The sequence below is a fragment of the Sparus aurata genome, chromosome 17 (assembly GCF_900880675.1).
Source record: "Sparus aurata chromosome 17, fSpaAur1.1, whole genome shotgun sequence".
NCBI lineage: Eukaryota > Metazoa > Chordata > Actinopteri > Spariformes > Sparidae > Sparus > Sparus aurata.
Window position 1 is genome coordinate 24,757,227 of NC_044203.1, and position 25,476 is coordinate 24,782,702.

The window sequence follows — 25,476 nt, forward strand, 5'->3', positions numbered from 1 at the left end:
TTTGCGAAACAGTGATGAGACGCTGTCAAACATAATGTTTGCGGACACTGGTTGTTGTGGCGATTTTCAGCCCCAGTCATCAAAGTCTCAGCTCTGACTCTACGCAAACAGCTTCAGTCCATTAAGCCCCATATTTCAGCATATTGTCATCTGGCATACTCGCACATGTACTTACTCATCCAGACCACTCGGCTGTGTTTTTTTTCTGAAGAAAAGAGACATCAGCCTCTCTTTGTCTCTCTGTTTCTCACTCCACTTCGCACACATGCATCGTGTATCGGTTGCGTTGTGTCTCCCGTTCAGGACAGCTGCACCGGCTTTTCTATCCCGGAGATCTCCCCTATGCCTGGCTACACACCCCAGCTCGCACCCATGCACACACACACCAGCGAGGCCATAAGTCACCCTCTCTGGACCACCCCCCCCTCCCAAACACACACACATGTACCCATGTCATCGCTGCTCTTGTTCCATCGTCTCCGCCCTGTTGCGCCTGAGCTAACTCTACTATTCACTCTGCCTCCATACATTCCCCCTCGACGACTCCCCTCACCCGTCCTCCAGTTTTCTGTCACTACAGCTGTGTGTCAGCTGTCGGCCTGTCCCAGTCTAGTCGGAGATGAAGCCGAAACACAGAGGGTCTACAGGGAAGACCGCCTGGCCTCTCTGCCTCTCCCAGCTGTCACTCCCACTTCAGACTTCCACTTATCAGGAGGTTTGTTTGCTCCCTCTTGCTCCACCACTGGCAGTCTTAGTCAACACGTTCGAAAGTAAAATACGCACATGGGGATGGAGCAATGAAGCATGCTTATTATTTCTATATGATGCTGTAATGCAAAAAAAGTGCAAAGCAATATGTGCTGGGGTTGTTCCAGCACTGACACCACCCCTGTATCGCAGTACCTCTCGAACGTTTTCCACCTTGCACCACCTCAGAAGACATTAAGTCCTCCAAGTGCCGTAATTATGACTGATGTTGAGTCATATCTCCGTGAATGCTTCAGGCTTATTTCACTGTCCACAACCTTTGGTTTCAACAGACTGCTGGAAATCAATTCTCCACATCTCTTCCATATAGTTCCTGTTTGGAGCGATGTTGGTGGTGTTGCTGGCACAAACTTTTTACAACACAAGTCAGCGGTCGTTCCCCCCCCCACACACAGATTCATACACTGGCTGCAGAGGCCACCATGTCAGGCGCCACCTGCTCATCGGGAGCAATAACCATTCATACACACATTCATGCACCGACGGAAGAACCAATGGGAGCAGTTTGGGGCTCTGTGTCTTGCCAAAGGACCTTTTGACTTGGAGTTTGTTGGCGCTGTGAATCAAACCATGGTTCGCTCTACCTCCTGAGCCACAGCCAAGTCACAAAGGGTTTAACTTGATCCAGGCCATAGAACAATGATAACTAGCAGCCATATCACATCCATACAGGATCCATGTCATTGCCAGTTTTTCAGGTACAACCAGCTAAAACTAATGCTGTCGGACGGTCCTGCATTAGATATAATGTTCTGACTTTGTGTAAACTTTTTTAGGGAGGTGTTGATTCAACTAAATGAGTGTTTCCAAGTGGTGTTATTGTTGACGCCACAGTTGCAAATACGACTAAATCATTTCCAATTTCCACAAATAACTGTCAAATTTAGTCTGTTGGAGAAACGGTTGACCAATAACCTTTGCTTTTCTTTTAGCAGACAAAACTGCATAGTCACAGTGTTTATAGGGCACCAGTGTAAACACAGATGGTTTCATTATTCTATACCCGTTACATTGTGCAATCAACATTTACCTCGTAATGATATGCTGGAGCAGAAAACTTGCTTATTGCCGGTTGAAATGATCGTTTTGGAGATCACACTTTGTTGTTTCATCATCTCTCTGTGCGTCGTAACAGCTCAACAGCACTGCACCTTCTATCATCCAAAGTTATTGTAAACGAAAATCTGAACATACCCTTCCTGAATTTAGGATTTATTGCAGGTCTGATGTATAAGACTGCAGTACTTGTTGCTTTTTGACTGGCAACTGATTGCAGGTGTTTTGGTAAGCTTAAGATTTGGTAAGATTTAATCACACAGTGTGTGATTTCCGCTGCCACAGGTCTCTCAGTCAAAACAAAAGATCTAGTCTGATGATATAGGGACATTGGAGTTGTTGTCTTCATTGTTGAACAACAGTTATTTCTGTTTAAAATTGATCAGGTATTTGTACCGAAACCTGTTTTTTCAAATGGGCCTCAGGGCTAAATTATGAGCGACTGCACCACTGTGGTCCTCTTATCGGTACTTTATGTTTTGATATAACTTTTTATAACGTTGTTGTGGCCTCTCGTCTGCTGAGCTCCCCCACATAAACACACACTGAGCCAGCAAAGCAGAGAGGCTGCGGTGGAGACAGGGAAGTGAACCAGGTGATGATAACAAGATTACATGAGCTGATGGCAACGATATTTCAAGTGCAATAAAAACCTTCAAAATGGCAAAATAACCCTGTTCAACATAAATTAGATATGATACAAATAATACTCATCCCTAAAATCCATCTGTTTAGCTGAAGCAAGTTCATGGATGGATGGAAAGATTCTTTACTGTCTCTTTACAAGGAAATAAAGTGCCCAACAAGTGCCTCCATACATATAGATCCATAAATATAGTAAACCTCCATAGCAAACAGACATGAAAAGACATCCATACAGGACACATATCCCACAAAACATGAGGTGACATCTTACAGTTTAATTTGCCAACTTCCTTCCTCACTCTCTAACATACTATCTGATGTTTCTCTGGGAATTTTAATCACAGGTGACCAAATGATGTGCACCATTCAGTAAACTTACAGAGAAGGGTTTGAACATATTTAAGACTTTATGATGCAGAAATGTTATAAGTCATTCACTTTAAAGCGACTCAACAACCAATGCAAAATGTCTGTGATGTGGTGTCATTTACATTGTACCGACTAACACAGGCCACGTTTGTGTCCCCATTGACTCAAAACACTAAGACATATGTCCTTGTGTTCTCGCTCACTCATTGTTTTTCATGTCTTCAGTCTTACAGTCTCATCTGTTTGTTATATAGTCCCAACAAGCATCTTCAGCTGGGTGCTCAGAAGACACTCTGTCTTATTAAGGTACATTTGAAATCAGTAATGTGGAGGAATTATTGGTGGTCCAAATACAGAAGGAAAAAAATTCCGTGGGAGTTAATGGGGCCGGCTAATTATACCATCCTCAGTTACCAAGCTGTTTGTACCCTTTCTAAAGGCAGCAAAGTATTATTGTGTCCCGACATTCTGCTGCCAGAGAAAAAAACAAATTAGCGTGTGAAAGTGGCCTTTGTTGAATGGCTTTGTGCTCGCTCCTTTGGGGTTTGGCCCATTGCTGAGCTCGGCATGCAAAACAAATGACTGTGAGACAGGCTTGTTGCTCTGGACTAAGAGGATTTGATTGAGAGAGTTGCGCTATCGATGGAGATGGGGAGATGGAGGCGGGGAGACTGAGCACAGCAGCCTGTGGCCAGAGCTGACTGTGTGCACTTGCGTAATTTATAGTGTGTGTGGGCGTTAAAATAAAATCATTTCTGGGCCGATGGTGGTTGATGGATTTCAAACAAGCACAGAGAAGAGTTCTAAAGCGGATTTAGATCTAAGTATCTCTTTTTCTCTGCGACAGGTATGCCTGTGGTCATCAGCGTGTCTCCGGACAGGTAACCAGGTGTGTTGCTGCTGTCATGGCCTTGCCAACCCTGCGGCTGTTTCCTGTGACTGTGCTCACAGTACTGGTGGCACTGGTGTCGTCTTCAGAGGACCATGAGTGGCACTTCAACCCAGGTAGGATGTCATTTACACTCATACAATAAAGAGCACTACTAAATTGGAGCTGCACAATTTTTTCCCCGCAGTCGCAGTGTTGTTTTTTACCCTCACAAACTGCCGCATTTGAAAAACAGCTTCACCGCTTGTTTTTATTCCCACTACCTCAAGCATAATTGCATTTTCAAACCTCTTGCCCTCGTCGTCCCCTCTCGTCCTCAGCAATCGTCTCGCCCTGCTGCTCCGATATTCTCCTCACATTCTCAGATCAGTAAGGCTCATTCTCCGTCCGCTATCAACAGGCTATCCTGTGTCCTCTCCCTGTCTGCCAGCCAGTCGTGTGTAATAGGAGAATGAGATAGCTGGGCGGTCCAGGCCCCCCCCCTCCTTTCCGGCTCGTCAGGACCGCTAATGCACAGGCAGCTCATGAAAGTGTCCGTCAAAGTGTTGGGGAAGGAGAGCACATGAGGGGTTAGTGAATGAGAGCCCACCAGGTGTAACTAGAGGAGACTGTTTGCAGTGCGGTCAACCTTCTGACTGCAGCAGCCAGGCTGTGAATGAGAAGCAGGCTGCAGGAATTGATTGTTATTTTAGTTATGCATAGTTTATTTCTTTGATTTATTGCTTATTTTATGAAAGAGAGAATTTTACACAAGAGACTTCATCCATCGATCTTTTGGAATTTCTGCTTGATAAATGACTCATAAAAAGTTCATCCTAATTAGAGCTGAAACATTCAGACAATCAGGTAATCAGTCATTTGACAAAAAAAAAATGGATTTCAGCTGCGTGGCTCCTGTGATGTCGATACTGGACTGTCGGTCCACGACTTTTGTTCAGGCTGATATATCTCAACATCTTGTGGATCAATTGTAATAAAATATGGTACAGACATTTATGTTCCCCTCAGGGAAAATTGTCTACCTTTTGTGATCCCTTAACCTTTTTACTGTTCCAACATCAAGTCAGCAACTTAAGCACTGTGGTATTGCACAAAATTGATGATATCTTTATGTTTGGTGCTTATTACCATGTCTATGTGCTGTGTTGCAGACATGTCTACTGAAGTTAGCATGCTAACCAGGCTAGCCCCAGCTTGTCCTGTCTCATATATCACGTAGTACCGCAAGAGGCGATTGTCAGATAGTTTTCCCCAATAAACTCCCAAAATGACAAGAAAGGGAATAATGCTGCACAAGTTCTCTCTTTAACCAAACTAGGACGAGCTAAATAACCTTTTTAACTCATCCTAAAGCACACTTCATTCGACAAAATAAAACTAAAAGCAAAACAGCCCTGGTTTTTCTTACCACAGTCATCTGGTTTGGTCCAAATATATCCTCAGTTCACCAGGTAAGATGTTATTATTCCAGATCTTCACACTATTTTTGCCCGCTGCTGTAGCCTGATTCTCTCCTGGCCTTCTGCTGCTTCAGCTTTTTTCTGCCATGTCTTTTTATCCCTGGATTCATAGTCCTAAATCCAAACTGTATCACCTGTACTGAAACTGTCCATGTCAGAGCTGTCTTCACTGGGAGGCTGGATGACTGTGCTCACTGACAATTTTTTTTTGTTCTTGTTCAGATTAAATGAGTCAATTAGTGGATGTAGTTGATAACATTTTTGTCAGATTAATCAATAATTGACATGATCATTTGTTGCATCACTAATTCAAATCATTGTGGATTGCCTGCCAATGGACTAATTGATTTATCAACTAATCGTGTCTGCGTTAGATTAATCTGTAGCTTGATTGATGGACAGGAAGCGGATGGAGACGAATGAACAGACTGTGGCACAACACAAACACAGATGCGAGAGAGAAGGCGAGAGAGGGGGAAATGGAGAGGTGCAATTATTGGAGATAGAGGATATTGACTGCTGATGTGTGAGGATGATGAAATGGCACCTGTCTGCAGGGTTTGTATGAACTGTGTGTGTGTGTGTGTGTGTGTGTGTGTGTGTGTGTGTGTGTGTGTGTGTGTGTGTGTGTGTGTGTGTGTGTGTGTGTGTGTGTGTGTGTGTGTGGGTGTTCTGTGTGTGTGTGTGTGTCTGCTACACCCGTTGGGGTTTTTAGGGTTTGTCATCCAGCCCAACATTCCTGTCCGCTGACTCAATGACAGAAACTGAGTTAGACGCCTACCCCCCACCCCGCCTCTTTCTGTCACCCTCAGCCTCCCCTCCATATCACTGTCAGTCCCTCTTTCCACTTTATCACTACCCAAACCCTCAGCCCCCCGCCCCCCACCCCTCCGCCACGCTCAACCTTCTCCTCCTCATGACGGGCCTCAGATAGCTGGGGCGTTTGGTAATCCCTGCCTGGGACCACACTATTTGGATCATTTGATAATGCTGCCGCTGGAGCGGAGTCAGCACAGATATCTGAGACCTGTCTGTGTTCTTTCATTTCGCCTGACGTTTCTTTCCCTCTTTTGTTCTCTTCCTGCAAATCCCCCGGCAGTAGTAACCGGAACAGGGGCCGTTTTGGATGGCTAGAACCCGAGGAGGTGGCTTTGTGTGTGTTTGAGAGCTAGTTGGAAAGACAAACGGCATAAAAGGAACAGTAAAGGTGTACTTTTGGAGAAGATGGATCGCAGCGCCTCACAAAGGGCAGCCAGATGAATTTTAATGACTATCTTTGATGTAGTCACATGACAGGACAAAGGGGACTTGCAGGGAAAAGTGATGAAACGCTGAATTTATGTTTCACACAAACCTATGAGGGACCCTGCAACAAATCAGAGAACAGGAACAATTTATTGTATTGTTTGGTAGTTATTCTCCCTCCCCCCCAGTGTCTGTGTGGGTTATGAAGCATGAAGTCCGGAAGTTTTCCCAGTGATGACATAACAACATTATGCTCCGTGACCAATGATGGCTGCCGACACTCTAATGGAAATATTAAGTTTCCCCCGGACATTTTCTCCATACAGATGAGAATGTTACTCATGTCTCTATCTTTCTCTCCCCCTCTCCTTCCCTTCATCCTCCCCCTACAGCTCAGTGTCGTTACGCCCTGGGGATGGAGGATGGCACCATCCCAGACTCTGACATCACAGCCTCCAGCGCCTGGTCTGACTCCACAGAGGCCAAACATGGAAGGTAGGATATAGAGTTTTCCTGTACTCTTTGTGTGGTTACCATTTAGAAACTGGAAGGCAGTCAGCACAGTTTTGTACACCATTGTACTCCAAATCTGGGAAACACTGCCCATCAACTTTCACTGGCTGCGAGGGCCGAGCATCAATGTTATAAACACAGAGTCCACCTCCCCTCGTCCTGCTGCACTCTGTCTGGGACACGGTCCGCCCATCGTGTGCAACAGATTGATCTGAGTTGTGTTGGAGGCTCTGTGGGCACAACAGTCTCTGATTTGAGACTGATATCACACACTAGTGCAGAAATGAGTCCCATTTGTTCATTTAGTTTTCCTGTAACCAGACATTAGCCAGGAGCAGCCTTACAAACAAGCTGGATTCACATGGCTCTTGCTCCGGCTCTCTTCCTCCCTGAGGCGCTCTGGCTGGTCAGGATGGATCTTCAAAAGATGCCGTGGGCAGAGATTGACTCAGAGTCCTCTGCTCTTAATCCAAAAACACACCGCTTTCTTCTCCAGTGCTGATGAAAATATTTTCTGCTGCAGGCGATCCACGTTTCATTGCGTCTGATCACACCCAGTCTCACTGATGTGATGTGGTCAGAAGTCGGCTTTGTTGCACTTGTAACGCACTCTGGTGTACACATATCTGTCACCCCAGCAAAGTGAAAAGGTCAACCACTGATGCAGAGCAGACTTTTCAAATCAATTTTCAATTAAACTACATTAACAAGCAATGACAATATAACATTGAGCTGAATTAATGCAGACTTTATGTTAACTGTGATGGATTACACCAGTGCAAAACTTTTTTGTGCCCAAGGCACAGCACAGGGCAATTCAGAATCTCAAGGCACATCTGCGTAAATATCGGTGTTGTCTATTAATGCTGTACACGCATACAGCTACATTACTCAGGAAATATTTAGTAACAAAATAAGTCAAAATGCTTTTGCAACTTGCAACACATACATACATACATACATACATACATACATACATACATACATACATACATACATACATACATACATACATACATACATACATACATACACACATACATACATACATACAAACCAGGCAGGTCACAACATTTCATGAGGTGAACTGCTCTGCAAATGAAAGCAATCCATTTTCCATGTTGTTATCCTTCTTCACACTGACTGTCACTCAGCGCCATTGATGTGTCACAGTCTAATTGTATAAAGGACTGTATAAGATGCAATCACAGATTGGGATAAAAACACTCAAGTTGATTGTAGTGAATGACCATTATTGAGATAATTAGGATAATTATTATATCCCCAGTTGAGTGACTGCAAAAAGCTATTTAGCTCGATAACCAGCAGTCCTATAAGGATTGACTCATAAATCTTAAAATGCAACAAGGACGATTCTGTAACTTTCCACCTATTATTATCCACAAAGCCTGTCACCATGGCTGAATGCTCAGCTTTCTTATTGTATCTCCACAAAAAGGGATGTCGGTTAAATTGAATGTATAGTAATGATATTCAATTCCCGTCTTCATGACCCCCATCTAGCTCTGGTCACTGAATAGTTTGATTGTTTTACACAAAGAGATGTTGTGTCTTTGATGCATAAAATCAGTTCCAGGGTTCTGTGTGGTGTTTGAATGTTCATCCTGTGTTTGCTGAATACTCCAGTTTCCTCCACCATCAAAACTCTTGCTATGAAATCGTGCCATGAAACTTTCATATTGTCCCATGTCTACCTTCTAATGAATATACAGTAAAATATGTTGATTATCAGGCTACATTGTAAGCGTATTATTAAACTCAAAACAGTAAAACATACTGATGTCACACTGGCTATTTCATGAGAGAATTGGCTGGATAACTTTCAGTCAGAGTGGTCTTTCAAGGTAGACTTGTTGTAGTGTAGCTAGCTGTACTTCAGTCCCAGTGATCTACTTCTACTTGAGTCAAATGTGAGTTAATTAACATGTGCATGTCACTGAGGACTGATGTCTGTCTGCATGCCTTTTTGTCAGTCTGTTGGCACCGCACTAAAGTAATTTGTCAGAGGTCTATTAGATTATGATAGAAGATGAGAGTGTGTGTCTTTTTAAAAGCCTCTCGGTAATGATATCACCACCCTGTCTGTCTGGCAGCGAGGTCAGAGACATGAGAGCCTAGCTAGGGCCGGCAACATGCTACAGCCATGTGTAAGAGCATTATTGGGACTGTGTGCGTGTGTGTTCATTTGTCTCATTTGGTCTGCTGGGCTGGGTCTCTTGGACTGAGTCTCTTACCATGTGGAAATGATTATTAGCCCTAGTTCCTTTTAAGAGGCATCGGGGAGACACTGCGGGAGAAAGAGAGAAAACAGAGAGGAGAGAAAAAAGAAAACAAGTGAAAGGTGGATCGCTGCGACGGTGTGCTGAAAGGTAGAGGGAAATTAATTGGGGAGAAAGTGTTGGAGAGGAGGTGTTGGGTGAAGGGAGGGATACAGGGATGCAAGGATGCAGAGTTGTTAGGTATTTCTTTTTCATGGCTCTTGTGACTCCGAAGCAGTGAAGTATCAGCATATTTGGGAACGGAAGGAGGGAATAAGGTAACTGAGAACAAGGGAGGAGGAGAGAATTGTTGGCTGGTATTTAGGTAGGAAGCAAACGACAGGAGCAGAGAGAAATCGGAGAAAAATGAGGTACCTGGCAGAACAGTGTGCTGTAATGTTAATCCTGCTGGCTGGTGCATGGTGGCCTGAACTCTGCACAGCCACATTCCTCTTCTCCTCCCTCCATCACGGGAGCACTAATGTGTGATATCATCCCTCGGTTTCCGGGCTGCATGATCTCATCCGCCGAGAGGAGAATGGGATTGATTAAAATACTAGCGCCACTGTCAGTGTCACCGACTTGATATAATGATTTGATCTGGTGGTCTGAGCAGCAGCTTTCATTTTTTGTTGAGCGAAGCCCCAAAGCGGTCAGAGCAGGGTTGCGGCCTGGCGTCCGTACCAAAGCTCCCTGTACGAGCTGATGCGACATCAGCCAAGTTTGTGGTGTTTCTGTGGCCAACATGTGGTGGTAGTGTGGACTTTTCTTCTCAGGCTGGATTGAAGAAAGTCACACTGAGTGAAAATCTTATAGCGGTGCATGTGTGTGGTCATTGCAGGCTGTGAGTAAAGACTGGTCCTGACGCTCAACACCAGATCTTGTTTTGAGGTTTGACGAATGTGAAAGAACTAGTAATTTTCACTCTGCTCCTTTCATCTGTTTCCCTCTCCATATGTTCTCTGTATTTTCCATCTGTCTGCAGTGTCTCACTCTCCCTCTCTGTTGCCTACGGTGCTCCTTTGGCCATGGCCAAGTCTCTGTCTCACTGTTTCTCTTTCTTTTCAAACAAAGCCCTATTTTATATGTGAATGTTTGGCTACCGTAGAGTTTATTATGTATTTTAGGTAGCGGAAGGTCGAACTGCTTGTGTTGAATCCTCAGTTGCACCTCTTTGTGTTTCAATGAAGTGTTGTTGTGGGTGTGTTTGTATCTCTGCATGTGAGTGTTTGAGTGTTATGTGGGCTGGGATTTGGTGAACTTCTCAGTTGTTTTTCTTATTTTCTTATCCAACATTAATAAGTCTTTGTTTCTCTCAGGTTGAGCACTGGAGAGGGGGATGGAGCGTGGTGTCCTGCAGGAGCTGTTTTCCCCAGTGGATCAGAATATCTTCAGGTCAGACGCTCTGTTTACTCTCCTCTGATATGCACACTTTTTGTTTTGGAGTTAGTGCTCAGTACAATAGCTGTATTGGTTTTGAAAGAATAATATTTAATTGTTGGTGGTTATTATTTTAGATTAAGGAAGCTGCTCTAAAATATGTTTTATAATATAATAGTAAGAATGCATTGCTATTATAATAGTGTATTATAATAGCAATGCATTCGTTCAGTTATGCTTTAAAGCAGACATATTATGCTAAGTTTAGGCAAAATCATTTTGTTTTGGGTTACTACCATCCAGTCTGCTCTGACTGGTCAGCTCACACACCCCTGAGCAAGCACTGCTGACAACAACAGAGCATCTGTGCTAAGTCAATTCCTCCATGCCAAGACCTTTTAGATAGAAATATTAGGCCTCCTTTAGTTATCACTTTAAGACCAAAAGTAGAGTATATTTTGGGAAATACCCTTATTGCTTTCTTGTTTAGAATGACGATACTTATGTGAACTCATTGCTTTTCTCATCCCTGCTAGATATGAAGCTAGAAGCAGAGGGTGGTTAGCTTATATAAGGCTAAAGGCCAAAACAGACAAATCCATCTTCCAGCACCTCTAATGGCTGCTGGCTGTAGCATCTTATTTAACTGAAAGATAATTTATCTGTGTCAATCTGAGTTTCTTAATGTATTTCCTATCTCCTGCAGGTAGACCTGCACAAACTTCACTTCCTGGCTCTGGTTGGTACCCAGGGTCGTCATGCCGATGGGCATGGCCAGGAGTTTGCTCGCAGTTATCGGCTCCGTTATTCCCGAGACGGAGTGAAATGGATCACCTGGAAGGACCGCTGGGGCCAGGAAGTAAGCAGGGTGTTCTTGTTTTGTTAATTACAACAGAGCTGGAGCCCATTGTCTCATTCACATGTTCACAAATAAAGTAAAATCACAGTTGGAATGTCTTTAAATAAGCAAGGACACAACACAAGGAACATACTGTAGAGATTGACTCTCTGTTATTGATGGGAAAGAGCTCAATATCCTGTGGCAGTTTAGAATGAATGTCATCTTGATGGGCTGTATAATTCATCTGCATTTGATTTATTTATTATTTATTGGGCAGTGGAGGCGTTTGGCATCATGCCCGCTTAACTTCACTATTCAGCCAAAAGCAGCCTTCACTGCCTGAGACTTCAACACTATGCAATGAATGGCTTACCTTGTGCCGATAAAGGCTGCCTCCTCGTATTGTGCTTGGTAAATGTCCAATATTTTCTGTGGTGATACATTATGCAGTGTGTTTTTTTCAGTGTGTACTTTGATAGCATGGGAATTTAGTCCTGCAAATAGCCAATGTTTGAGGGAATGAATCTTACTCTTTTTCCTTTTCAGGTGCCGCACAACAAATACATTTAGAACAAATTCAGAATTTGCAAGCTAATGTAAATCTTCAAGTTAAGGCAGCCCACACAAAAACTGTGCCTGAGGCTCTTGCTCTAAAATGGATCCCTCTTTTCCCAGCTGTGTGTTTTAAATAAAAAGTTCAGTCGGTTCGTTTTAACTCCAGTGAAATTCACAGGACTTGAAGACAGAAACTGAATGATAAGTCAAAGCCTTCAGGCCAGATTCGTTCAAGTCAACAGATGACAGGGGAGATGACTGATGTACTGGATGATTGAATATCTGTGCACCTTCCCACAGGTGGTGTCAGGGAATGAGAATACCTATGACGTTGTGCTGAAAGACCTGGGCCCTCCCATTGTGGCCCGCATGGTGCGCTTCTACCCCCTGGCTGACCGGGTGATGAGCGTCTGCCTTCGCGTGGAGCTCTACGGTTGTTTATGGAACGGTAAGTGTTTGTGTGGAGGCGAGACAGAGACGATTTTGTGGCTGCTCGGACGGTGAAGGTGACTGACTTCACTTTATCCTGTATTTACTCTTCTGTCAGATGAAAAAAGGGATTTGTTCGATGGTAAATATAAGAAGTGCATACTTTCTCTATACATCCCCCCAAGTGATGGGAGGCATTGCATCAAATTTTACGGCCGCAGTCGGGGTTTTCCCTGATAAAAGAAGCCACATGGTGATAAATGGTGTTGGTCTGCTTGTTTCCTGAAGCACAACACTGACTTTATGACCGGCTCACCTCCTCCCCTGCCCCATCCACCACCCTCAGAGAGCATCAAGCTGCCTTTAAATCAGAGCTGTCACCGAGGCTTAAAGCGCCGTTTCCTGGTCTCTGACTTTGGGGAGACCATCTTTCTAAAATATGCTCTGATGTGGATTCTCTCAAGGAAGTTCAGTTTGTACACAATTCACAGATAATACGGAGTCTTCAGTATGAAAAGATTTACGCACGTTCGGCTTTTTGTCTGAGCCCGTATTGGATATTACAGACAGTGTCTCTCCTGAGTTTGTTGTTTTACACTGGATCCGCTTGACCTTCATGCACTCTTACACGTGTACATTAAACACACATCCACAGGCACTCATTTACGTGCAAACAGAGCATACTGCACACATACTGTAAATCCTACATGGAACATTGTTTATTGTAGGTGGCAGAGCGGCGAGCTGTAGTCCGCGTTGCTGACGTCACCCCTGTTCTCGTGATCGGGCTGATTAGCTGCAGAGAGGCTTGAGTTTCACCGGTTAATGGCGACTGGGGCCTGAGCGGCAGACCTCTTCGTTTGTTTTACTACCTAAAAAAACATCTGTAGCCGTTTCCCCACGGCAGTGATTACTGTTGAAAGTTGGCTCAGTAAACATGTAGCTGCTCATGACGAGAATAAAAAGTTTCACATGCAGCTTGTGGCTGCCTGTCTCTTGAATTGTCTCACTAAAAAGAAAGCACATTTTGTTTCAACAAATATACGACTAATGCTGAGTATTTTGTTCTTGTCACTCAGATGGGTTGAAGGCCTACACAGCTCCAGTTGGTAACGTCATGCAGCTGCCTGGCATGCCCGTCTATCTGAACGACTCCACCTACGATGGCAGCACAGAGCAAGGGTAAGATATACAGCCCATCCAGGTTTTTTACCTTTTTTTTTTATTTTTATTTTTTTTATCCATTTTCGTTTTTATTCATGAGCAAGCATCTCATCTCCATACATTGCAATAAACTGCTCCCCTGGATTTTGTTTTCATGCAGCCTTGCCTGCAAATTGCAGTACTGCTTCCTCAAATGTGATCAGGATAGAGATTCACAGGCGTTAACGGTCAACAATGTGGATTGAAATGTGCCTCGATCAATGGAATACCAACAGCTTCTCCACGGCTCTCATCACATCTGTTAGTACTGAGGCGCTGCCAAATCCCTTTCTTGAAGGATTATTCTGGTGTCCGCCTAATCGAAAGGGAATAACATTATTTCTCTTAGCCGCTCTGGGATTTGAGGCGTGTTTCCTGACCATAATGTTTTGGCAGGGAGCAAAGGAGGGGTGAACTAAGAACTGGGGGTAGTCCACACTGTGGTTAATGGGGCTGAAATGTTTTGCTAGCGGGTGAGCTAACACTTTTGATGTAATCCAGACGTGTTTGTAGCAGATGTGTGTGTTCGTGAGGGAGAGACTCAGGCTGGGATTGAGGGGGCCTGTTTGGTGACCCTGTTGTGTTGCTTTGTTCCTGTCGAGGTGTGTGTTTATTTGTGAGCGTGAGGAAGAGGAAAAAGCATGTTTGAATGTGTATTTATGTATATCAGCTTATTTATGCATCTCTGTATGCCAGCGCGTGAATACATTTGTAAGTAGAAAGCCCAGGGCAGTCCACAGCGTTCAGCATCTCATCATCTCAGCACAGAGCGACATGTTAAAGGATAAGTTCACCCAGAAAAATTAAAATTCAGTCATTATCTCTCACCCTCATGCCGATTGAAAGTCAGGTAAAGTTTGTATTCCATAAAATATTTCTGGAGCTTCACAGCAAAACAGCATTGCAGGATTCTGAAAAACTTAAGTAGATGGGGACGTGAAATTGCTCCATATTGCAACCAGTCAGAGTCTTTGGAGACCCTGGGATCCCAAATGACTTTGGAAAAACACCATTAACAACCTTTGTAAAGCTGAAACCTTCACTGTAGTTGCTAAGCTAAAAGAGTTAGCATGCACCCAGTCTGAAGTAGTTGCGCAAGCTCTACCATGCATCAACTTATCAAATGTTTTTGTTCTCGCCGGGCTTCGAGAGACTTGGATAATGTCAGACAACCTGTATGGAGCAATTTTCTGTAGTTGATTAGGAGAACGCTGCAACGCTTAACTGTTTTGCTGTGAAGCTCCAAAAATGTGTTTGCGACTACGAATGTTCACCTGCCGTACAGTTGGCATGGGGCTGAGTAGACAATAGTTGAATTCTCATCATTGGATGAACTCATCCTTTAACCCATGCAGTGCTTTGTTTTGTGTGTGTGTGTGTGTGTGTGTGTGTGCAGGATGCAGTTTGGAGGCCTCGGTCAGCTGTGCGACGGCGTCCTGGGAGGAGACGACTTCATTCAAACGAAGGAGCTGAGGGTGTGGCCTGGGTACGACTACCTCGGCTGGAGCCGGGAAGCCCTTGGGCAAGGCAGCGTGGATATCGAGTTCCACTTTGAGAAGCCACGCGTCTTCCACAACATGCAGGTAGGCAGTGGATGTCTGCGTGACTGCGCATGTGTCAATTGTGGGAGAGGGTTATGCAGGACATTGCTATCCCGCTGGATCTCAGACAGCCTGGAGCTGCCTGTAAATCAGAGATGTCATCGAGGCTAAAAGCTAAACAATTCCCGGTGTGTGTCTTCAGGGAGGCCATCCTTCTGAAATATGTGAATTATGAGGCGCTCCAGCTCAGTCCATCCACACACCACAGATTATACTGAATCCAAAGACATTTTATGCGCGTTCAGTTTCTCATCGCCCACATCAGATCTGATGGCAGCGTACTGGCTTTCTTGTGTTATTTTGTGTAAATTAAAGTCAGACTGTCAGGGACGACTCTGTTATCCCACTGGAATGTCTTTGTTTGTCCTTGTGGCTTTGTGGTTTAGACGCATAGTATACCTTCTTTATCGGTGCTCATTCAATTCCAGATGAGGACCATGTCACACCCCTCTCTCTCAGATTTCCCCTGCATGTATCTTAATGCTCAACTATCCAATGGAGGCAAAAGTGCAAAAAAGTAATCTAAAATGAACACAATGCAAACTTTCCACGATAAGCCACTTGTTACGCTTTTAGGAGAGATGATTTTAATTAGAATTTGGAGCACCTTGATGCATAAATCTGCATAATAAAGAAGTAAAAGAGATTTTTATTTAACTTTTGTAACTCCAGGATGTTTTAGAATGAGGACACCGTGTAAATTGTTCCTGTGTGGAGAAGCGAGTATGCAGACAATCAACTATTTGTTTATTACATTATTTGGTTAATTAATTATCTCATTAAGCAGCAATCACAAGCATGCCATTGTGATTATGGCAGGACATTAGGCAGATCTGATGAAACTCCTTAGAAAATTCCTGCAGCTCCAGCCAGTGCAACCTCCATAACAAGCCCCAGCAGCAGAGTTATGTTTGTGTGTAATAACTTATTTAATCTGTCGTCTCACCAGAAAGCTGCATTTTGACTGGAATAGCTCTGCAGCCATTTAATTAGTTTTAATGTGCCATTGTTTATCATGGGACAGCGCGTCTGGGCTCGGCTCTCTGGATGCCACTGAGTTGCATCAGAGTCTGTTTGTGCGTCTGTGTGGTTTCTGGGGTTAGCTTTTGGAGCAACGGGAGGGGGAATGATAATATGAAGCAACCCAGTGTGAGTTATAACTGTGTTTTCTTATTGGACGCAGGCTGGAATGTCGGTTTGGGCGGGATTCACCCTATACATGTGCATATTAAACAGTATGAATCCCCAGCCAGAGTTATAAGTGACAAGTAATCTCTAAGCGCTCTGGTTTTGACTCAGATCCACTTTTTCTGTCGTTTTTTTTTCTTCACATATTCATTATTATTTTAGTGTTTCTCAGTTACCTTTTTAATCCTCTCCCAGCGGTATTCCAAGTGTTTTTCCAAGGCTTATCCTGTTTTCCTGCCCTTTTCCCCAGTGGTTTTCCCTCACTGACCTCAGCTGACACACGCCGTTATGCTGGCCTGGCAGAGCGGATGTGTCAGACACACGGGTCAAATAAATAAAGAGTGGGAACCTGAACCTAATTCTGCTGCGACTCGTCTCTGTAGTGCCTTAACCTGCACCTAATCACTCTCCCACAGGGAAATCTGCACTTTGACCTTTTGTCAGTCGTAACCTGCACTTCCTACAAGACCTTTAACAGACTGAAGACAGTTTGATCCGTCTTTGTAAAGCTCCAGCTCTGTCCTTTGGGAATTTGTAGAAAACATTTCCTTTGTGAGCTCATGTGGAAAATGCAGGAAACCAAACAGAAAAGATCAGAGGGAACTCATAATGTAGGTTAGATTTATGATGAAACAAGGAAAGCATAATGAATGCAGTGTTATTTTTTTAAATTAAGCTTTGTGCAGGTCATCGGAGCTGTATTCCCTCCCGGAGTAGTGAGTTACCTCAGCTCTGTTGACTTATTAGGCCCCAGCCACTACCACCAACACACAGTGCATACCTCCACCTCCCATCAGAGTCAGTTACACGTACTCAGCATCTGGCGCAGCTGTTCTTCCTGCGTCCCGTGTGTGCGCATTAACATGTGGATTAGGTTAGAGTGGCTGGCCTCGCAGTAAGTGTGAGGTTAATAGCTAACCTGTTCGGAGTGGCCCTTCTCTCTCGGATAGAAACATCTCCTCCTTAATTTTCTATCTCTCAGATCTATAAGTCTGACCTCTAGTTCTCTCTCATTTAAACTCCCTCCATCTTCCCTCTCCGTCTCTCTTCACATCGAGCCTCCTCTGCCGCCTTCCAGCCACAACGCCGCCTCATTTATTAGATCAGCTTTTATGGATTCTTCTCTCTGTGGCCTTTCCATGCTTGTCAAAACAGGGACACATATATCTTCTGCTCTCCTCCATCTTCCTTCTTTCATAGATGCCCTTTCCCTCCGTCTTTTCTTCTCCCTCCCAGTGTTCTAATTTTGTTCATTTGTAGTCCCCCTCAGCTTCAAGTCGTGCCAAAGCAATTATGGCCGAACATGATGAGAACGTGTCATTAATTTTGTGTGTTAATTGAATCTCCTCCTGTCTCCCCATGAATAATTAATGATTACGTCCCTAATTTAGTTTGCACAAAAGTTGAGCTAATTCAAATCCGTGCGTGGTCAAAGGATTTGTCTTGCATCTCTTCCTCCTTGTCTCCTTCCTCCAGGTGCACAGTAACAACCGCCACACCCAGGGAGTGCGAGTATTCAACAAGGTGGAGTGTCTCTTCAAGCCTGGCATCCTCCAGCCCTGGTCCTCCCCTCTCACTCTGCCCGTGCCCCTCGAGGATCTAAAGGACCCCTCCTCCCGACCCATCTCCCTCCCACTGGGCGGCCGGCCGGCTCAGATCCTCTGCTGCAAGTTCTACTTTGCTGACCGCTGGCTGCTCATCAGCGAGATATCTTTCCTCTCTGGTAGGAAAGAATTGCAGTCAACAATTTTTTATCCCCTATGTGAGTTATAGTATGTCTTTCTGACAGGCAGTATTTCTTCCATAGAGGTTTTGCACTTGCGTCACCCAAATCCTGGCAACTATGTTTGGCACTGTCCTGGAGGTACAGCAGAGATTTGGCTTTGCCCAAACAACAGCTAAATATAGACGACAGCAACGGGACAAGAGCTACCTGAAAAACATTGTTGTGCTGTGGCTGAAAACCAAACCAGCATTCTTCTTTGACTTTTTTGTGTGTATTATTATTTCTCATAATGGTCTGGGTGAATACTCGACTCTGATTGGCTGGAGGGTGTCAAATAACTTTTGATTTAAAGAGCTGAAGTCACGTCCCTGCCAGCCGACCTTATTTCTGAAAAATTATTTATGATAGTGAGTGGAGAGAGAGACAATTGGTTGATCATGATATGAATTACACATGAGACTTGAGAAAGTAGCACTTTGTCAAAACTAATATAAGACTGTGAAAATACTTTATAACAAAGCCTACAAAGCCAACAGCGAACGGTCACCACAAACTCTCCTTTCACATAACTGCAGTTGTCAGTATGACCAGATGTTTTACCTTTATAGGATCTTTTCTTTGCCAAGGTGGCGACCATGTTGGTGTTGGTGACGTACAAAACTAGATGATAATTTACGACAAACAGCGACTTTATTGACTTTTTTTTTATTCAGAAACATTATGGCACATTTCAAATGGGATTAAAGATGTATTTGTCTAAAATATTCTTCAGAGATAAGGTCTCATGATGTTCAATGGAAGGGACGTGACTTCGGCACTCTGAGCTGAGTGAACTAGTTTATCTCTAGTTTCAGGAATTAGTCAAACTCTCAGGCGTTGCCAAGGAAGAATTTTGAAAAACATGTAAAAATATACACAAATGATCTTAATGTTTTTCCTTTGGCAAGTGACCATAGTATAAATGGAATAATGCTCTTTACGAAGGCAACTGTCCAACGCGTTGGCCTCCACATCGTCAATTGATTCCCAATAATGGACAGCACTCATACATCTTTTCTATTTCTTTTTTTTTTATACTTTTATTTTTTTCTTTTATATGAACATAAAAGAGGGGTGAGGTCTGGCGTTTTTACACATACAGAGCAAGGGCAGTACAAGTGCAGGTCATTGAAATGTTACAAAAATAAAGATTAAAAAAATTTTACAGTATACATACATTATAAATCAACATGGTTATAACAGTCCCATTATTTCCAATATTTGTCTCCCTTCTCCTTTTGTAATCGAATGGTGAAGGTCATTTTCTCCATAATGCATATAGAGTTGATTATGTTGATAAGAAGGGTGATGGTCGGAGGGTTCCTCTGGAGCACATCTTTTCTATTTCTAACTTTCATATCTGTTTCATTTTTTTTAAAACAGCATTCAGAGTGGAAGGCAGAAACATACAGACGCCTTGACATTGAATGCTCAAAGTTAAACTCAAATGAAGTAACACTCGGAAATCTAATGAGCTAGATTATTTTCCAGACCTTAGGCAACAGACATTCGGAATTAAGTTTTCGTCCTTGACATTTGCTTTCAATTGATTTAAGGTATGGGTATTTTTTTAAGTCCAGGATCTTGTCCCATCCCTTGCAGCAATTCAGCAGAAAATTCATGCTGTTGTGCTCAACGATAAGAAGGCGTACTTTCCTCGTCAGTTAGCGAAAGGTTGAACTTGGCATTCCATGAATAAATAGACCTGCCACGAAAGTAGATTCTGTATCAGTTATTCCCTATACGCTCCTCGTTTATTTTAGCCTTTATCAGAATCATAAATCACAAATAGAAAAGGTGGTTTCGATATCTCATGTGACGATAGGATTTATGCCTATCTGATTGGAAGTCAGATAGCGGTGCCCCCGCTGCTCTCTAGCTGAGATTGCTGTGACTAATTAAACTGTCCTCTCTAATCAGAAACACTGTCAGCTGTGGCGTGATAAGAATCAGCAAAGTGCTCGGTAATCACACCCTACCCAGGTAGCTTAAATTACTTGACCCAACTGTGGTCTGGCGTTTCCAGTGGCTGGACACGTGCCAGGCTGTTGCACCAAACTGGTCTGCTTCCAGGTCCTGGCCCTGGCGGTCTGGGTACTGGAGTCGACATATATCTCAGCCTAATGTTCTTGTTTTGGTCCTCTGGTGACAGAAGCGTGGACGATCTTTCCCGACAGTTGCGTTGACTCATCCATCAACATGGGTGACAAACTGTTAGCGAGCTATCCGGCAACTGATGGTACTGTTAAACACACCATCATACAGAGATGTTGGCAGGTTTTAAACTAAACATAGACGGTTAGTTGGACAGTTAACTAGGCGGAAAAACACATGATGTGATTTCCTCTGAAGGGGATAATAATAAGATAGCATGAAGAAGTGTGGGATCATGGGAGTTGTTGTTGTATTGTTAAACAACCACAACTGCAGATGAAAATCTTTCTGCCGAGAAATGTCCACAAATGGGTTCATGTAATAACGTCTTTTTGAACTTGCGTTAAGTCATGTCCGCGACTTCCTCCCTCACTCTCTGACGTATCATCAGACGTTCTCCCAGACGCTGAATTGACAGGCGATCAAATGAAAAGCAGCATTACCTTGACTAGATAAAGGACATTTGTGTTAATGTTAGTACACAACTCAACTGGTCTAGTTGTTTATGAACGTTTTAACACAGTAATTTTACAGATTATATCTTTAACTGGCCGATAAAGTAACACTTATGTCAATACGTAATCAAGGAATGGCTCAGCTCCCTGTCAAAAACAACGTAATTAACAAAATCTCCTGAGATGAATGTTTGTCTAGAAACACATCCAGCTGTAACCACAACCACTGTTTTCCCAACAGCTGACGGCACCAGATGGTGTGTTGTGCCATATCGAAAAACTCCTTAAACTTATAAAAACTTGAGGCATTTCCATTAAATCGTCCCCTCCTCCCTTTACCCCTTTTCTCCTCATCCAGAGCCGTATGAGGAGGATGTCACAGACAATGATTCATTGGGTCCTAATCATCCCGAGATTCCTGACACCAATACCACTCTTCCTCCTGTTTACGACATCTCCTCCTCTCCCACTTCGAACCACAGCTCCTCCAACACCACCCCCGGCCCTTCTGGTGAGTCCTCCTTAAGCTCCTCTTCATCTTCATCCTCCTCCTCTCCCCCCTCACATCTTCTCGAATCTTTCTTTCCACCAACCGCGCCACTTCACCTGCCCATCATTACTGCTCTCTCTAACTCCCCTGATCTCGCTCTCATCGCCTCCTGTCACTGCGCTCGTTTCTCTCTCTCCAGTTGCGATGAGCGTGAGCATGTCGGCAGTGTGTCTAAGCGATGTGTCACAGGGAGAGCTAAAGGCGGGCAGCGCCAAAGGAGGCCCGCGTCTGACGAGCCTCCCTCTTTATCACGAGAGCTGAAATCCTTTGGATCTGAGCCAAAATGTGCTGAACCTCAGTCAACTCTTATCTCAGGGATTTCATTTCACTTTAAGGGCTGGAGAAATCTGGCTTAACATTAAAGGTCATTTTTTTATTTATTATTCTAAAAGGGACAATTCATCCCGAAGTTAAAAATATAAGTTTTCCACTTTGCTGTGGCGCTATTTTATCAATTCAGATTGTGGTGGAGTGACCAGTCGAGATTGTGAGGCCATCTGCTTTCTCTCGAACATAATGGCATCAGATGGCACCCAAAATAATACATCTGAAAAACTTAACAGCAGCGACTCTTTCCAGAAAGCATGACCCAGTTACTCAAGATATTCCACAGACCTTCTCATTAGCAGTTTCATCAGGGAACTATTTCACTTCAGCTTTAAACATATCAACAAGCAGAAGGAAGGGAACGTGCATCTATTCATGACAGTCTGACAGTTTGTACTGCAGGTCACTGCTGTTCTGGTGTTGTTTATCTCCCCAGATTTATCTCTGTAGTTTCATATCTGGTTCTCTCCTCTGCTGTCTGTCTGTGTAAGACTTTGACCCACACAGAGGGACTTCACGGTGGGTTCAAGCGCACCATATAAAAATTGTAAATGACAGTCATTCAGGCTTAAAAGTCTCACAATAGCAAAGCTGTCAGTGCTGAAAAAATGTTTTAAATCAAAAGTCAAATCCAGTCGTGGGTTTGGAGACTCATGAATCCCCTACTACTACTACTCGTGGACAAGAGGCTCGTGCTTTTGACAGAAAGGGATGTGAATGTTAATAGCGTCCTGGATGGATAATATTTTGTGTGATTTCTGAAAATAGACACTGCTGTTGAGTTTTTCAGTTTTTTTTTTTGTGAGCTCCCCAAGCCGGCTGCCATCCACTTTTATTATATTTGAGTGAAGGCAGACATCCCTTTGGCTTTATTTACAGAGTGGGTGGCTTTCAAAAAAGTTGTGAAGTTGTGAAGTTTTGGCCGTTTTCATTTTGATGGATGAAAAGCCCAAATGAGCCAGAATCCTGCTCTCCGTGATTTCCTCTCTCTTCATCACCCTCTTCTGAGTCTTCCTCTCTTCTCACACATTCCTCCTTTGTCCATCCCTCGCTCCTCCAGAACCCCCCATCACCACCACCTCCTTCATGACGGACACCACTGGTAACTGGACGCTGTCAGGTGAGCGAGAACAAGAACGTAAAGAATAAACAGAGAGAGAGAGAGAGAGAGAGAGAGATAAAGCGAAGGACGGGGAGCTAGCTCCATCCGCTCTGGCCCTCCTCCAGCATCTTAAAACTGTCCCACCGCTCAGTCGAGGGTATGGAGAATAATTGAGGAGGGATTTAAGGGGCAGGCTTTGGCACTGGGCTCTGTCCCCTGGGTTTGAGGATATACAGCTGTAGGAAAAACACTAACAGAGCTATAGTACGTTATATTTATGTACAATAACAACTTGGCTTCCTGCGGTCTCACAAACTGCATGTTTTTTTTCGGGTAAACTGGCTCTGCTCTACACGGTTAAACAATAACAGGCCTTTTAAAAAGCTGGAAATGGTTTTCTGTGGCGTGTATGCTGCTTTGTCCTTGTTACTGGCTGTGGTTGAACGGCTTTGTTTGGGTTTATTTGTTACCCGCATGGTGTTGAACTGACAGAGGGGAGTTGTGGAGGGAGAGTGCTTGTTTTCTGTTGTGACAATGTGGTGTGTCAATCTTTGGCTGGTAAATGTGTGTGTGTCAGTGTGTGTGTGTCAGTGTGTGTCTGCAGGTGTATATGGTGTATACAGAGAGAAGCATTACATATGGTGTGTGTGCCTGTTTTTTAATGGAGCTCTTTGTTCCAAGACATCACGTATTCCTTTAAAGTGGTTTTAAGAGGTTTTTTTTTATGAGCAGACTTTACACTACTTGGGAAGTTCGTCTAGTTTCATCCCTCATTTAAATAACATGCCACATTTGACCTTCAAACAAGCAAAAGAAAAAATAGCTGGATGGTGCAGATTAATAGTCAACTACAAAGCTGTCGAAAAGCAAGACAGCTTTCACATTCTGTTCTCTGAGAAGCCCTGTGGTGTGAGTGGGCATACCGGATGCATACTCAAACAGACAATCCCCATCAGATGTTAAGTAAGCCTGATGAAACTAAGTTGGTGTGTGACCCCAGCTAGTGCGTGACTGCGCTGACAGAGCCAATGCTCTCCGACTGCACAGTGCATTAACTCATGCAAGCACACAAACAGAGAAAAACAGACGGCGGTGGATAAGTGCACATCGCATTCATAAAAATGCAACAGCAGGTTTCAGACATATCAAGCGTACAGACACCTGATATTTCCTCCTGTATCGTTCCTCGTCTAGATCCAGAATTTAACGCTAACACTCCGAGGGCGGGGCTTCCCGTAGCCAAAGATGATAGCAGTAATACAGCTATTCTGATCGGCTGCCTGGTGGGCATCATCCTGCTGCTGCTGGCCGTGATTGCTGTCATCCTGTGGAGGCAGTACTGGAAAAAGATTCTGGGCAAGGTGAGTCAAAAATTAATGCCACGTGTGACGACTGAGTTTCATTTAAAAGCAGCCATTCGGATGTGCAGGAGAGCTTCAGGATTAATAGAGTAATTGATTTGTTTAATAATCATAACTTTATTTACACAGCATGTTTAAGCATAGTAGAGTCGAGAGGAAACACCGGTATTACAGCGGCAAATATGAATATCAAGACAACAGAAAATATAATAAGTACAAATAAGAAAAACCTGGGTAATACAAAGGAATCAAATTCGGTGGTTAAAGCAGCTTTATACATGTGTGTTTTGAGGAGTGATTTGAATTGGGGCATCAATTCAGCAGATAAAAGAGTTTCTCTTGATGATCTCAGGCAGCGCGCTCGGCCATAAGGGGAGAGCAGCTCGAAGATGTGCCAATCCAGACAGGGCTTTAAAAGTGATGAAAGGCTTTTGAAATCAATTCTAAAAACACATGGGTACCCAATGTAAAGAATCTAAAGTGAGAGTAATATGTTTTTTTGGAATCGGTTAAGAGCTGTGCTGCAGCATTTTGTAAGTGCTGGAGGCAACGAAGCTTGTCAATATTTTCTTGACTCCTCTTTGAGTTGTAAACAGAACAAGATATTCAGGGACATTCTCTTGAGCTTTTGGAAACACTGGTCAACATGTCTCATCCTTTTTCGGACATGTTTAAATAGCGCAAACAACTCATAATTAAGTCGAGATAGTAAAACATTTAACACCGAACATAACCTGCAGGTTTTCTTATGTTCACATCAGCAGCTGTAAAAGTTCAGTTCGCCCATGCAGTCTCAGTTTGATAAGCCAAACCTCTGAAACATCTGTCTCTACTTGATGTCTGTTACCACCCTGGTACAATTGAGGTAAATTACATCATGTTCGTGTGGCTCAAAGCCTTTGGAAGCTCCTTATCTATTCACTTACTTTTCCAGGAACAATGCCAGCTACTTTCTACAGAATGACCCTAAGTGAGAAAATGTTTTCTTGTGTGGGCTAAGCTGTCCCTCCAAACCAAGTTGAAATGATTGATAACAGGCTGATAGAACAACTGCCTCTCAGCCTGCCTGTCCTTTGGCAGCATACCACTGTATCTCCATCTGGATGTGTTGTGGGGATCCTTTTACATTTACTTCCAATTGTTCAAAGATTAGAGGTGGTTTCCACCATCTGCTTTAGGCATTCAAACAATTCACTTCGCGTTTGTTCCAACTATGAATCAGTGTGTGAGCACCCGCCCAGAACCGGCACTTGATTCATTTTGGTCAGAAAGGTGTATGGGTCGCCTACAGGACGCCTTAAACCTCGACTGTCTCCTAATACATGTAACATATTAAATGTA

General features: G+C 43.7%; 1 protein-coding gene across 4 annotated transcripts in view; it reads left to right on the forward strand.

Moving 5' to 3' along the window:
- Positions 1-25,476, forward strand: part of ddr1 (discoidin domain receptor tyrosine kinase 1) — a 48,667-nt gene that overhangs the window by 11,903 nt on the left and 11,288 nt on the right. For 3 of the 4 annotated variants that reach the window (XM_030393948.1, XM_030393949.1, XM_030393951.1), the window contains exons 2-12: positions 3,686-3,843; positions 6,825-6,927; positions 10,544-10,619; positions 11,311-11,463; positions 12,301-12,448; positions 13,509-13,611; positions 15,029-15,215; positions 17,898-18,144; positions 21,154-21,306; positions 22,733-22,792; positions 23,969-24,135. In XM_030393948.1, coding sequence (XP_030249808.1) covers positions 3,744-3,843; positions 6,825-6,927; positions 10,544-10,619; positions 11,311-11,463; positions 12,301-12,448; positions 13,509-13,611; positions 15,029-15,215; positions 17,898-18,144; positions 21,154-21,306; positions 22,733-22,792; positions 23,969-24,135 — 1,497 coding nt within the window. In that variant the 5' untranslated portion in view covers positions 3,686-3,743. The remainder of the gene's footprint in view (positions 1-3,685; positions 3,844-6,824; positions 6,928-10,543; positions 10,620-11,310; positions 11,464-12,300; positions 12,449-13,508; positions 13,612-15,028; positions 15,216-17,897; positions 18,145-21,153; positions 21,307-22,732; positions 22,793-23,968; positions 24,136-25,476) is intronic. The other variant, XM_030393950.1, reaches the window with a different exon arrangement.